The 15,851-nt window shown below is 43.4% G+C and overlaps 1 protein-coding gene across 1 annotated transcript in view; it reads right to left on the bottom strand.

Moving 5' to 3' along the window:
• MYO1E (myosin IE) overlaps positions 1-15,851 on the bottom strand; it is a 211,984-nt gene that overhangs the window by 64,947 nt on the left and 131,186 nt on the right. The window contains exons 11-17 of the mRNA XM_047863927.1: positions 14,140-14,220; positions 13,748-13,834; positions 10,996-11,082; positions 9,857-10,024; positions 8,782-8,867; positions 6,310-6,391; positions 579-685 (exon numbers count right to left, since the gene is read on the bottom strand). Coding sequence (XP_047719883.1) covers positions 579-685; positions 6,310-6,391; positions 8,782-8,867; positions 9,857-10,024; positions 10,996-11,082; positions 13,748-13,834; positions 14,140-14,220 — 698 coding nt within the window. The remainder of the gene's footprint in view (positions 1-578; positions 686-6,309; positions 6,392-8,781; positions 8,868-9,856; positions 10,025-10,995; positions 11,083-13,747; positions 13,835-14,139; positions 14,221-15,851) is intronic.

Raw genomic sequence — 15,851 nt, 5'->3', positions numbered from 1 at the left:
CACTGCTTGCTACACGCCACGTGTCTCCCTGTGGCTTGTTCCCTCCCAGACGCAGTCACTCTGCTCACGAACAGAGTCCTCAGAGGCAGGTACTGAACCTAGAGCATGCCCCCCAAGACCCCTGAAAATGACAGATTGCTTTCCACCAGCTCTTCAGACCTTCACTCGTAACCCTGAGTGAGCATTCCAGGCCACATCCTGTGGGTACTGATGAGGAGCTGAGTGCACTAAGAATGTCTACACGGGGCCTCACACTAATTTTAAAACCATCCTGACTCTGCGGTCTTAAGGTTTTTTTGTTTTCTTTCCATCTGTCTCCAGACTAGCCAAGTTCAACACTGTAAAATGCTAACTCTGGACTGAATGGCACAGCTAACATTTTAGGAGAAGACAAGAGGGGAAGGGGGAGGGAAGCTTCACTCCTCATGAAAAAGTTAAGACACAAAGACATGAAACGCACCCGAGAACAATTTAAACTGCTTCTGCCCTTGGCGTAGGGTGGCCCTTTTGAGCAGCGGGAACATGTACCAGGGCCCACCCCCCCGGCCTCAACTTCCCCGTCTGCCATCTTGACATACCTGCTTTCCTCCCAGTCTCTGGGCTTCTTGGTTTCGTTCGGTTTTATGCAGCGGATGTAGTGAGGTGTGCACTTCATCAGGGTGCTCACGAGGTCATTGGCTTGTTTCTAGAAAGGAAGAATCACATCAGGTGGAAACACGTAACTTTTTCTCAAGCAGACCGACTTTCCAAAGAGATCTGTGAAACTCTAGCACAGACATTTATAGCTAGAAATTAATCTTCAGGACTTGCTCGTTAGGCTTCCCTCTGCTCGACTATACTCTCTTAAGGCTCTACTGACTTTTATGATGATTCTAACATCCGCAAATGGGTTGGAAGTTAGATTTTTGAAAACAATCAGGTCTTCTCAGTGTAGTTAATAAAATAAAACAAAAAAACCAAAACCAATACATCTTCGCATGCAATTCTTTTCATGAGGAACAAGGAAGCATGATAGTTATTAGCAAATTAAGCTGATAGAGGGCCTTCGCAAACACATTGTTCTCCTAGCCTTTTCTGGTGCTCGAGTGGGGTGGGGAGGAGAAATTATTTGCAAGATTAAAGCATTAGAGGCCCCTGTACTCTCTTTCCAGGCAATTCAACCAATGTGGAGTCACCTTATTAAAATGATGGAAATGAATAAAGAGTGAGAGATAGGTAAACTCAGAATTTATAAATGGTTTCTTTTTTAAAAAAATTTATTTATTTACTTTGAGAGAGAGACAGCATGAGCGGGGAAGAGACAGAGAGACAGGGAGAGAGAGAATCCCAAGCAGGCTCTATGCTGTGACCATGGAGCCTGACTCGGGGCTTGAAGCCACGAACAGTGAGATCATGACCTGAGCAGAAACCAAGAGTCAGTCGCTTAACCGGCTGAGCCACCCAGGTGTCCCTTATACATCTTTCCACATGCCGCTTCGCTCACCTGCTTCCTCAGCATGTCCTTTTATAAACCTGCAGCATCTGAGCCATATTGGTGTGCCATATAACCCACTCCTTCACAAAATATCCAATATGAAATCTTCTCTCACTACCTGTGCACTGGGTACCCAAAAGGAAACTGGGCTCAAGCAGAGAAAGCCACATAAATAAAGCTGCAATTGCTTATGACGTGTTTAAAATTATGAGTATCTCCAACTCGGAGGAAACAGGAGCAGGGCCCACATCAGCATTCCCAACACCATACAGCTGTGCACTCGTGGGGCCCAGGATGGGGTCCACGCAAACCCTCCTTCTAAGCAAATCGGTGTGAAGAGAGAAAACCTCTAAAGGAAAATAGAGAGAAGGGATCTCTAAAGCCAGAAAACCATTACAAAGTCAGCAGAAGAGAACTGCCTCCAGTAGGCAACTCTCTCTCAATTAGGGCTTTTCTGTTTTCATGGGTTTGGGAAATCTGAAACCCTTGAGAAAGATGCTTGAGTATATTCAAAGCACGATGTGCACTGGTGAATTATGTGCTCTGTTTAGACGTGCCAAATATAGCATTTTTTTGCAATGCTTAGAAGAACAAAGCTGCAGAGGTTGTATGGCCAAAGCAAAGCCCTACAATGAAAAAGTAAATTGACTCGTATCTCCCTTTTCGATGGAGATTGTATTTCAGAACAAACCTGATGATCTTTGCAACACATGAGGTGCAGCTGGGCAGGGCGTGCTTATAACAAAGCTTTAAGTCTCCAAACTTGTAATTTTTATTTTTTCTATTTTAATTTTTTAACTTTATTAAAACGTTTTAATTTCTAAGAATAACTTGGCAGACCTTTCGTCCTAAGCATTTCACAACATACCTTCTTTTCACCTTAGCGTGAGAACATACAGGGGCAAGTGCGATTTATGTTACCTGCCCCTTGACTTAGTTCTCTCTAGCTCAAAGTAGTAGTGGGGTTAACATTTACTGAATATGCACCAGAGGCTAGACACATGGATCCTCTCATTTCTGCCTCAGGATTCTAAGAGATAGCTACTATTCTTATTATTATTCCCATTTTTAAGACAAGAAAACCAGACCGTAAAGAAAGTATTGCTCCGGATGGCACAAATTATCACAGAGTTGAGGCTTGAACCCAAATGTGCATACCACCAAGTCTGTTCCTTAACCACAATGCTCTCCTGCCTTCCTAAGCAAGATAGGAGATCTTTTGGTGTGATGTAGAAGGAATGAACAGAATGAGCCGAGAGTAGATAAAGTCTTTAGGTTGTGGGATAATTCATTGCGGCAAATAGGACTACACCTTACCCATCAAAATTATCCTGAATTTAGTTATGGAGTCAACTTTAGATGTCTCCTGAGCTGGTTGGGAAGCAGCAACCAGATTCATCCTGACTCTGGACAAGAACAGTCCATGAGTTAGGACAGAAGGCGACCAAAGGCACTTACTTGCCCAACAGAAACATAAATCAAAACACGGGGCAGTGAGAAAAGGCTCAGGGTGAGGCTCCTCCTTTTATCCTCAACACAGATTACTAGCAAGCTGCAGGTGGGGTCTTGCCTCTACTATTTGCAAGCTTTATGACAAATCACTGCGTTTCTCTGGGCCTCAGTTTCTCCATCTGTAAACGAAGAGGACTGAACTAGAAGACCTCTAACATCTTAACCTAAAGGTTGGAGAAAATGTTCAAAGTCAAGCAGTCCAGTCCCTGCACGGTGCTTTCATCTCCTGCCGTATCCACTCCTCAGAGTCTCTGCTTTCACTTGGATGAAGCTGCAAACCTGTCCACTTTGCCAGCGCTGAGCTCGGTGCCATTTGCCAACAGCACTGATCTTTGGCTCTAATTTCAAAACTGGTCCCTTCCAGCCACAACAATGCAGAATTTAGTGAAGCCTCAAAATCAAAAAGCACTATTAAATATAGAATACTATTACTTATAAACAAGAGAACAGGAGTTCTCACCAAATGAATATTCATTAGTTAGACCCTACAGATTGGTTTGAAATTTTAAAGTATTAGAAAATAATAAAATACCCAACACAAAAACTACCTTGAACATACACTTAATTTTGCTTCCAAGGAATTTTAGATCTCTTTTTTTTTAATGTTTATTATTTTTGAGAGAGAGCGAGAGACAGAGAGCAAGCAGGGGAGGAGCGAGAGAGAGAGACACACACACAGAACCGGAAGCAGGCTCCAGGCTCTGAGCGGTCAGCACAGAGCCCGACACGGGGCTTGAACTCACATATTGCGAGATCATGACCTGAGCTGAAGTTGGCCGCTTAACCGACTGAGCCACCCAGGCACCCATAGATCTCTTTAAATGTGTGCACTTTAGGGATATCATGAAGATGATACTGAATGTCTACAAAATGCTGTGGATATGGAAGGTGTAAGAGATTGGCCATGGCTATGCAGTTCTAAGAGGTGTTTTAGAGGGGATTACAAAGCAGGGAGAATTTTACTCCTACGTGGAGGTAGGACAGGAACATCAGACAGAGACATGGACAACATAATCCACAAAGCAGAGTACCACTTGGGGTGAGGACATGGACAGTGTTATCATCTTACTTAAGCTGGCTGACTTGAGATGGACCTCCCCAGACAATAGCAATCTTTGCAGTCCTTGCAATCCTGAATACTTTTGAGTATACCCAGAAGATGGCAATTTTGAGCATTCAACGAGACCAGAATATGAAGCCAAGTCCTCCAAGGAGGAGAAAAATGCCCCTACCTCCACCCTCTGTTTTTTAGGGAATAAGCTCAACTGAGAATCCAGACCACTTGGAAGTGAGTCATTGTAACCTTGATGATCTGGGCCCCTTGGATCTGAATGTGACAGTCTTGTGACTAGATTTTCCAGCCCAGAGCTAATCCTTATCCAGGACCTTGAAGTGAAGGCATGAGTCAGAAGCTTCACACAGACATTGCTAGCTGGGGCCTCATAAGAATGGCATCTGCTCTCTGCCTTCCATTCTCTGCTCTAGTGAACTCAATGCAGAGATCGTCCAGGGCTACTAAATGTCTCTGGTACTTTGAACATGACTGTCCTTAGTCTGAGAGGACTCTATCCTTTAGTTCAAAACCCAGCTTGCACCTGACATCCTTCTCTAAACCGGAAGTCTTCTCTTGACTAGAATCTTCTCATTATGCTGTGAGGTTTTAAAAATCATTTCCTTTATTCCAGGCAGTGTTCTTGCCCTCAGGGGCTGGGGAGGCAGGCTTCCATACAAGAAACACTCAGGAAAGAAAGCCAACGACCAGAACTGACAACAACCATCGTTTCCATCAGGCTGGGGTTGTTGAGGGCACTGTGAGAAGGATGAGCAGGATTTGGATACACAGAGCCAGGGAGGAGGCATAAACAGGCACATCTAGGAGTTCACTAAGAATGAAGCAGAGATGAATAAGCACGGGGCATAAGGAGGGCACTGAAGGAGCAGTGTAGCCGATCAGATACATTTTGTGCTTATGATGTTTCAGGTAGTGTACTAAATGCCTTAGACAGATTACTGAATTTAATATCACAACCCCACCTTGACATAGGTACAAAGATCCCCATCTTACAGATAAAGCAAATGATGCACTGAGAGTTTAGGTACTTTGCTGGCAAACACAAGCTAGTAAAAGCCAGAGGTGGGATTTCAACACAGGCAATGGACCCCCCCCAGAGCCCTGCTGTTCATCATTTGATGATCCTATTGATTATAAAACTGCGGTGGTATTTAACTGATACTTAAAAAAAATTTTTTTAGTGTTTATTATTGACAGACAGGGAAAGACCAGAGCATGAGCATGGGAGCGGCAGAGAGAGGAGGAGACACAGAATCCGAAGCAGGCTCCAGGCTCTGAGCTGTCAGCACAGAGCCCGATATGGGGCTCGAACCCACAAACCGCGGGATCATGACCTGAGCTGAAGTCGGACACTTAACCGACTGAGCCACTCGGGCGCCGCTAACTGATTTTTAAAAAAATAGTTTAGTGACTTTCTCAAAGAATGACATGATTAAGTGTGTTTGACACAACCTTTAAATTCAGAGTGTAATTAGGGACAGTGAATTTCATCATACAAAGGCTCAGATGATACAGTGCACTCTCCACAGGGGCTCCCCCAAAACACCTTAAGAACTCCTGATGTTAAGACACCACGGGGTCAGATGTGCCTGTAATTTGCAGAAGGAGGGGCCTGCAAGATCCACTGAGGGCATAAGTTGCCCCCATAATACCCAGCAGAATTTCAGGTACATGAAGTTCCATAATTGGCAAGTATTGGGGTCCAGTCTGGAAAACAGTCATCGAAATACAGAATTTGGGGGGCGCCTGGGTGGCTCAGTCAGTTAAGTGTCCGACTTTGCTCAGGTCATGACCTTGCAGCCCGGCCCGCGAGTTCAAGCCCTACTCTGGGCTCTATGCTGAAAGCTCAGAACCTGGAACCTGATTCGGATTCTGTGCTTCCTGTCTCTCTGCCCCTCCCCTGCTCAGCCTCTGTCTCTCTCAAGAATAAATAAACATTAAAAAAAATTTTAAAAAAATCCAGAATGTGGCTCTCAATCATAAAATCTTCTCTGATAGTTTAATGTGTATTCTTCCAGATTCTGTTTAAAGCCACTTCCTTTTAGAAAGTAACTGATTAGCATCTGGTATGAAGCTATGGGGTACTTAATATCCATCACTTTTTTTCAAGCAGCAACATTACTTCTGCGCATCTTCTGTAACCATTCTGTTATATCTCACTGACCTCATCCTGGCCCAAGGGTACAGTTTCTGACTCCTAGAAATCCCTGCCTCTTATAGGAATCTATAAACTTCCCCAAATAGAACAAACCTTTATTTTGCTTCCGGCAGTAGTTGGGCGCCCTTTCTTGTCAGCTTGCAGATTTTCCGGAAATAAAGACTTTATAAAAGGTCTGAAAAAGGAGAAAGAGAAGGGGTTAGCAATCAGTGGGTACCTCGGGGGGACAAAAGCCTGCTTCTGTAGAGGATGGGAAAGAGGGCTGTCCAGAAGCACATGACCTTGGATCCAGAAAGACCATCTGACTCAAAGCACGAGCCATCAAAGTGTGACCTGGGAAATAAGCAGTGAACAGAAGAAACGGAGAAAGAATTCTAAGATAGAAGCATCTTAGTGTCTAAGCCTGAAAAATTAAATTAAAAACTCTGCATTTTGAGTTTGCCTGCTCACTAGAACAGAGGTACACCTTGGCAAGAGGACACACAGAGAGGACTGGTACCGATTTACCGAGTTAACTGAGATAGACCAGGGCTCAGGAAAGTGTACGAATTTTTGGGGTCCAGTGCAGATTCTGCTTTTTTTTATTTTTTTATTTTTATTTATTTTTGCAAGCGAGAGCGACAGAGCATGAGCAGGGCAGGGGCAGAGAGAGAGAGAGAGAGAGAGAGGGAGACACAGAATCTGAAACAGGCTCCAGGCTCTGAGCTGTCAACACAGAGCCCGACACGGGCCTTGAACTCACGCACCACAAGATCATGACCTGAGCCGAAGTCAGACGCTTAACTAACTGAGCCACCCAGGGGCCCCACAGATTCTGCTTTGATTGAAAGCAGGGTTTCTCCATCTCGGCGCTATTGATACCAGGATTCAGGGCTGGATAATTCTTTCTTGGGGCGGGGAGGGTTAGGCTGCCCTACGCAATGTAGGACGTTTTGCAGCATCAGTGACCTTTGCCTACTCGATGCCATTAGTACACTGCACCTCCCCCCTGCCCCTGCAAAAAACCTTGAAAAACTTATTTTAAGTAGGAGTAATTTTATGTGGAGTGATAGGAACTCACCAATTCTTTGCCAGTTGAATATATTTTCATTAGTCCGTCTAATCGAGCTGCCTTTGTTCAAATACCTGCCTCACCAGGACACAGGGCAGGGACAATGTCACCTCATTGCCCCTGGTGTCTAGAACACAGCCTGGTACACAGCAGGTGCTCAATCAGTATGTGGTTAAGGACCGAATAAAGTCACCCATGTAAACCAGCAATCTGACACCAAGTTCAATTCCTCCTAAATGGCTTTTGGGCTGTCTCGAATTTTCTAGGAAGTCTCCCAACAATCTACTTTTAACTTGATCAGACATGATTATAGATTTTTGAAGCCAGTGTGTTTAATAAACAATAGACTGTGTCTATAGGACAGGAGTTTTACATGGAAGCGTCAATAGCTCTCAAAGTTGTCATAAATTTTAATAATTAAAAAAAAAATCTGAAAGCATGTCTGCACCTGACAGTCATAAAACCCACAAGGCAGAACTTGTGGTTTACCTGACTTTTTAACAGGAGCAAATCGATTTTATGTGTTTTCAAATGAAAACAAATTCAGAATCTCCAAAGTTGGGGGCTTCAGGGAACTCCAGCATGGAGAGATCATGGGGAGATGAGGGCCAGGGTATGGGCGTGGGGGGAAGAGAACTAACTGGAGAAGAACAACTTCCGGCCAAAGCCTGAAAAGCATGCTTGGTTTTCTTAGAAAATGAGCAGACTTGGGGCTGTTAACTAAGGAAGTTAACCTTGATATTACAACAGTTCAAGTAACAGGAACTAAAAGGGCAGCTATTATTTGGAGGTCACTCTAAAAGTTGTAAAAGCTGGAAGACTGAGCAATATTGTGCTTGCCTGGCTTATATGGGCCTGACCATGTAAATTATTCTTTATATCCATTACCTAAGGTCTTGGGAAACTTTGCAGGGAAGAGGGGAGGGAAGGACATAGCAGGGCTGGTCCTGGGAGCTCCTGAACGTCATAAGGGAAATGGAGGCCCCTACCGCTCCTACCCCTATAGCTTAGACAGGGTCTCTGGAGTTAAATCTCTGAGGCAATCCCTTTTGAGCTGCCCCTCCCTAGTTTCTTGAACCATTTCCCAAGTGCTTCAGGGACACGTTATCTCACATCCTGCAAAGCCATTAGCCATTAAAAAAATTGAGTGACCATGGAAAATTCTTGGGATGATATTCTAAGGGCAAAGTATCAGAGAACCAGAATGTTCCCTTCTTAGACAGTCAGAAATGGCCATCCCAACCCAACCCCAGGATAGCCACCTCTCCCTGATAATACTACTGAAAATGAGGAAGCTAGGGGCCCTGAAGGCATGCACACAGCACATGGAATTGGGAGGCAGAAAGTGTTAGGGGTACGTGGGATTGGAGAGGAAAAGTTATTTTGAAAAACCAAATTGTCCAATGAGCTGAAAGGAACAAAGTGCTGACCGTTAACTGCCACAAGCTTTTTCTTAAATATTGAAAATTTTATCAAACCTACATCCCATGTCAGGTAAGGTAAAACACACTTACAGCTCACTGCTCTGCATAAGCTCGATCAGATCCATAAACAGCACATCACGGTTCCTTTCACAAAAGCCATCCATGTCATAGGATACCTGGCCAAGAACAGAAAGAAATCTAATTTTATCCTGTAAGTATTTCATTGAACAAAAAAATCCAAGTTGGCACGGCTATTCTTACCAGAGTGTGAATATTTCCAGATGTACAATTGGGATTTCATCATGAACTGTCACATTAAGGCTGTGCATGTTTTATTTAACTTGTTAGCTGACTTAGGTGGTGATGGTCTGTGGATGCTGATGGATGTAATCCGCTGCCTACATGGCTCAGATGATCTATGACCAGGACGTCAGCTACCACGATCACATAGCCCTTCTTCAGTGAAGCCATGGGAGTATCTAAGTAATAAACTGAATTCTTTCCCTAAATTTTCACTACAACAGAATAAAATAAAACTCCTTTTGCTCATTAATCCATTGCAATGGAGCACGTCATCTGAGTGCAATTTTTTTCTACAAATGGTGTCACAATTAGATCAATTCAGCCAAAAAATCATGCTCAGGGACCATGGTGAACAAGAAATTAGATGGGTGAAAGGTGAGACCAGTGGATTTTCCATAGGACTAGAAGACTCTAAATATCATGACCTCAACTTACTTTGTATCACCGGCACCTAGACAAAGCCTGGTAACCAGCAGGCACCTGATGACCATGCGTCTTATGAGAACAAACATCAAAAGCAAGCCTTATTTACAGATAAGGAATACAGGCTTGTGACTGCAGCAAGAGGCAAGACACAAATCCATTCCTTCAGCAGGGTGATTCACGACTTAAAAACATGCAGTAGTGTATACAATCCTTTGTACTGCCTTTGCACATACTTCATATGTCCCATGCTGTTGAATGAATGAATGAATGAGTGCTGAGTGAATAAAATACAGTGAAGCAGGTGAAACCCTAGGGATATTGTTATCAGTTGGCTTATGAGAAAACAGATCACAGACCCAAAGGCTTAAAACATTAAGGTAGGTGTTGGAAAGGGTAACTTCTCCTTTCCCATGGGACCCTGGCTCTCTGGACATACCTTCCCAGCATAATGGTGAATAATGAAGCCTTGGTTCCAGCTGTTGAAGTGCTCGTGATTCCCAATCTGCATCTGAAGTTTCTGCAGCAGGGTCTGGTCCGCCCCCTCCCCCACTGCGTGCATCGTGGCACACACGTCGTCCAGGATGCTCATGATCCCAGGAGGGTTCTGGTGGTACCAAGAAGACAAAGTCCCAATTCAGTGACTGTTTAAAGCCCCAGTTCCGTGGCTTATGGGGTCTTTTCTTGAGCAAGGAAATAGTTCCCTAGACTCAAGATACCATCTTGAAAATCAGTCTTTCCCTCTGAGCAAAAATGCCATTAATAATCCCAAATGGGAGCTGCCACTTAGATCTAATGATGGAGGAAAGTCCATGTAAAAAAAAAAAAAAATTGCTTAACTTCCCAAAGTTCTATTCAGAGTCATACACAGATCACTATCTGCTGACTCCTATTTGTACTAAGTTGATTTTCAAAACCCAAAAGAAAAATGAAAACATTTTCCTTTGACCTTAATTCATTTCTTAATATTCACTTTCAGCCTGTTACCCACAGAGGCATGGTTGACACAGTTACAGACTCTACACATTCTATGTGTGACTTTTTTTTCACACAGCACTGTTTTATAAACAGTCTTCATGTTTTACACAGTCTTCATACTTAATATTTTAATGGCTATATTTTGCTGCTCTGCTATGCTATAGTTTATTCAACGACTGAATTGTCTTCGGATGTTTTTACGGTTTCCCGTTTTGGACTTTTATAAAAACCAAACCAAAACAAAACAGTACTGTGGAGATCTCTGCCTACATCTTTGTTGTTTTCTCTTGGTGAAGATGTATAAATGGTCAGAAGGCAGGGCCAATTTTATGTCTCTTCATACCCTATGCCATCAACGTTAGTTCTCACTGTCTCCTCTCAGAAGTCAGTAAAAACTTCCAATTGTAAATTGACATTCTATTCATGTATACATGTTGGCATTACTACACATAAGTCTATACACAAAATTGATGTAATTGTAAACATTCTCTGCAAATCAGAGTTGTCACTTCCCCCATCCTAAAACAATGACACAGAGAACAGAAACCTACTCGACGTAAACCTGTGTGCAGTGAAGGGACACAGCAGACTGATACTCACAACTTTGTTCTCTATGAGGTCACACACGATTTTGTTATTAAAGTACTCAATGGGTGTCCATCTTATTCCCTCCTGAACATACTCTTCCTGAGGGACAGAAAGCGAGAATTTACATTACTACCCAGTGAAGGCTTGTTGGAGGTCAACCCAGATGACTATCAAAGGCACACAGGTCACCATGAAAGAGAAATTTGAATGCCCTTCAACATACAATGGGAATTTTCTTTATTTTTCTAAGAGGGATAGAAAAGGGACATTTCATTGCTTGGTAATTTTTTTTTTTTTTTTTTAAGTAAACTCCATGCCCAACACAGGGGTCTACCTCACGACCCAGAGATCAAGAGTCACATGCTCTACTGACTGAGCCAGGCAGGTGCCCTATGCTTAGTAATTTTTATATTTAGTTTGAACCATATGAAATTTATTACCACTTCGTCCCTCACTTAAGCCTGCTGCTCACTTAACTTGATGAGCACCACCCCATTTTCCTGGTTTCCCTCCTTCTTCACCAGTCTTGCTTTGTTAGCTTCTTTCCAGATCTTCATATGATGGGGAGACCCTGGGCTCCATCTTTCAGCCCTTCCTCTATTCTCAGCCCTGCTTCTCCAGAGCATTTTAATCAATCCCACGGTTTTAAATAGCACCTGGAGGCTAACGACCCCCAAATTTATTTCTCTGGTCTAGACTTCCCCACCGAGTTCCAGGGTCATGACATTTATATTAGAGTCTGTGTTCAGATGTGTCACAAGCCTTACAAATGTAACTTGTTCAGTGGAGTTCTGATTCTGCATTTCCCCACCATTGCCAACCAACTGTTCTCCTAGTCTTACTCTTCAGTATATAGCCTCACCATTGGCCCTATTATTCAAGCAACAAGGGGAGAAATCAAGAAATCATCTTTAATTCCTCTTTCCTTCTTAGCTCATTGCTAATTATTTTGAGCACGTGACATTGACTCTCTTTCTAAAATACATATCGAATTGGACCACCTCTCACTGTTCTACCACCTCTACTGCTATCATCATCTACACCCCCATCATTTCTTTCCCAGTCTCTTAACTGGTTTTTAAACTTTCACTCCTTTTTTCCCCCCCCAATGTTTATTTTTAATTTTTTTTTTTCAACGTTTATTTATTTTTGGGACAGAGAGAGACAGAGCATGAACGGGGGAGGGGCAGAGAGAGAGAGGGAGACACAGAATCGGAAACAGGCTCCAGGCTCTGAGCTGTCAGCACAGAACCTGACGCGGGGCTCGAACTCACGGACCGCGAGATCGTGACCTGGCTGAAGTCGGACGCTTAACCGACTGCGCCACCCAGGCGCCCCCCCCCAATGTTTATTTTTGAGAGAGAGAGAAAGAGAGAGACAGAGCCTGAGCAGGGGTGGGGCAGAGACAGAGGGAGACACGGAATCCAAAGCAGGATCCAGCCTCTGAGCTGTCAGCGCAGAGCCCGATGAGGGGCTCGAACTCACAAACCATGAGATCACAGTTGGACACTTAACCAACTGAGTCACCCAGGCGCCCCTCAACTTCCACTCCTGTTTGCCTTCCCCTCATCTCACTCTAGAAGTCTATAGGGCCTAAGTAATCTTTTCAAAAACACAAAGCAGACCAGGTCACTCTCTGCTCAAAACTCCCCCAGGGTTTCCTGTCATACTTACTATAAAATCTGAAGCTTCCACCACGCCCTACAACATTCCTGTATGATCTAGCCTCTGCCTACTTCATCCGGTCTCAGCCCTACCACGCCTTCCCCTGGCTGTTCTGCTCTAGCCGCTCTGACGTGGTGGAAGGCTACAACACCAGGGCAGGGGTTTATGTGGAAACCATTGGTCACTTCCATGACTTAATGTCCCCCCAAACAACCATTCATATGTGCAGCAGGTTGCATGTGTCCCCCGAGATTTCATGTCCACCTAAAACTTCAAAATGCGAGGTTTGGAAATAGGATCTTTGCAATATATTTAGCTAAGGATCTTGAAAATGAAATCATTCTGGAGTTAGGGTGGTCCCTTACTCCAGTGACGGGTGTCTTTACAAGAGAAAGGAGAGGGAAAGAGCATGTGAAGGGAGAGGCAGAGACTGGAGTTGCTGACATAGGACAGAGACACCAGGAGCCACAGAAGCTGGAAGAGGCAAGGAAGGAGTCTGGTCCTAGTGACCCTCTGGTTTCAGACTCAAGCTTTCTGAACTATGAGAGAAGTGATGTCTGTTGTTTTAAGCCACTCTGTTGACGGTACTTGGTTACAGCTATCCTAGAAATCCAGAACAACATGGTATCCAGATTAAAAGCGAACCTGCATGGAACTTTGAGGAGAAACTATAAGTAAGACATGTTACTTCACATTAGAATGAAAAACACCAGCTTTGTCTGTATTTAAGGAAGATTGGGAGTCGAGCGGATCTGAGAAAATCAAGTTTTTCCTTTGGAACACAGTCCATGCCATAGACAATTGGGGTTGGAACTGGGTTTCCATTTTCCACTCGGTCAATGAGTCAGAGTAGTAAAAGCAGCCAGTAAGAAGTCCAATTTCACAACATCATTTGCTTAAAGGAGAAAGAAACTGTAGCAGATGGTGTTTACAATTCATAGACTAAAATGTCACAATGGCATATGGTTTTTCTGTCTGACTTTATTAAGTACGTTTCCTAATACAAGGCTAAAAGTTGAATCTAGTAAGAAAAGAGAGACATTTATACCTTTTAAACGAAACAAGTTAGAAATCAGATGAAACAAGAGCGACTGCTTACCTGTTCTGCCTTTAATGTCAGTTCAATAAAAATCTGCTGTAATTTTTCATTAACAAAATTGATACAAAACTGCTCAAAGCCATTTTTCTAGAAGAAAAAAAGGTTACTTGCATGTAATTGTTACTGCAAAATCATTATGAAGTCATTTCTTAAGTGATTTAGTGAAATGTTTCAGTGTGAAAAGTCTTAACAGAAATGTTGGAGGCATCAGTAGACAGCAACATAGTTTATATTTAGGGGAAACTAATTCAGTAAAGGTACATAAAGAACGTACAGAGGCAAAAATGAACTGCAGTGGGTTTGTTTTTCCCCCCATTACCTAGAATTCTTTATTTCAAGCCAGATGCAATGCATCACCCTCCCGGGGCCCCAGATATTCAAAATGGTCTTACCTGGAATATTTCAAAGCCATAGATGTCCAGGACCCCAATGTTGTATTCTTCATGGTCCTTCTCCATTGCTTTGTTGATGGACTACGAGAAAGTAACCAGCATGGCAATTAACTTTTCTTTCCTATTAGAAAGGGACATGCATGCGGGAAAGGAAAGCAAGACTGTACACAGCAAATTCTACTGCCTGCTGGAAACAGGATGGCAAGACGAGAGGTGATTTACAGCTTAAAAAAAGAGTCTTGGTGCAAGGTCAGGTACTCTGGGAAACCACCAGGATGCAAAAAAGCTACTGTTGCTTAATGATGAAAGCCATTAACTTCTGGCACTTAGTTTTTCTCAGGAAGTCTAGAGAACTGGAAGAAAATGTCATCTTGGATGATTAAAGTCAAACCTATTTCATATAAAAAACCAATAAGACAACATCCATAAATATTATTTCTGTTGATCCTGTTCAGGAGCCATTTAATGCTTCCGTAACACAGCATGGGGTTGGGGGGGGGGGGGGAGGGGGGATATCAAGGCAGAGATAATCTCTGTTCCCAGGAGCTTATAGAGAGAGTGAGCCAGCTACAGATAATAATGCCAGTAATTATTATTAAAGTGATAATAATAAAAGGAGCCTCCATGTATTTACCATTCACCCGTGGCAGGCTTTGCTCAGTGCTTTCCATGTGTTTCCATTAATTCTTGCTACAATTTTCCCAACAACAGCAATAACATTAGAATCCCTAAGCCCGCCATGGGCTAAAGGCAGGGTCTAGGGGTCTAGGCCTAGTGTTCTGGATCACTGTGAGAAGGGATGTGCAAGCCAATGGCTAGACTTAACAAGAGAGGGTGGGTGCAGGTTCTAGGGGCTTGGGGAGGGCTGCAGGGCAGGGAGGAGCACAGGAGAAAGGTTCCTGGAGGTGGTGAACACCTGGATGAATATGGAAGCACCAGAAGTGTTTTCCAGGCCAAAAAAATGATGTGGCATCTTTTGTGAGCTAATGGGTAATGACACACAACACTTAGCCCAGTGCCTGGCACATGGTCAATGCCCAGTAAATGTCCGCTCTAATTACATGGGGAATCCGTCTGCTTTCACCACACAAAACATAAAGGGCAGGCAAAAAGGAAATAAGGTGGTAAGTCTAGCACTGGAAGGCACAATGAATAAAGAGACAAGAGATGTGGGTTCTATGGTCAATTCTGCACCACTCTCTTGCTGAATGGCCTTGGGCAGATGCACTCGTACTTAGGCTTAAGATTCCCTTGTCAATAAAATGAGGAGTCTGGACAAGTAAAAAGCATGACTAATGTTTAGTATGACCCTGACCTTCCACAAGAAGTACACAGAATAATTACCCTATCTTGCCCTACCCTACTCAACCCTAACCACACCTAACCACACTTCAAGCCATATAGGTGGTGGCTGGATCCAGACACAAACTGTTTGGATCTAATGGGCATATTGTTGTTCTTTGACTAGGGTCCCCCTAGGGTTCTTTCTAGCTTTAATATATCAAAGACAGAGAAGCAGAATATAGCTAGAACACTGTCAAATCACTTGGGTATAGTTCCTAGATTTATCACTTAATAGTAGCGTGACTTTGGGGAAGTTCCTTAGCATCTGTGTGCCCAAGTTATCTGTAAAATAGGATAATAATACCCCAGTCACATGGTTGCTGTAAGAATGACGTGAGTTATTTTTTCTAAAATACTTAGAATGGCAT

This window comes from Prionailurus viverrinus, chromosome B3 (assembly GCF_022837055.1).
Source record: "Prionailurus viverrinus isolate Anna chromosome B3, UM_Priviv_1.0, whole genome shotgun sequence".
Classification (NCBI taxonomy): Eukaryota; Metazoa; Chordata; class Mammalia; order Carnivora; family Felidae; genus Prionailurus; species Prionailurus viverrinus.
The sequence above is the reverse complement of the archived record's forward strand: the minus strand, read 5'-3'. Positions and strand labels throughout refer to the sequence as shown.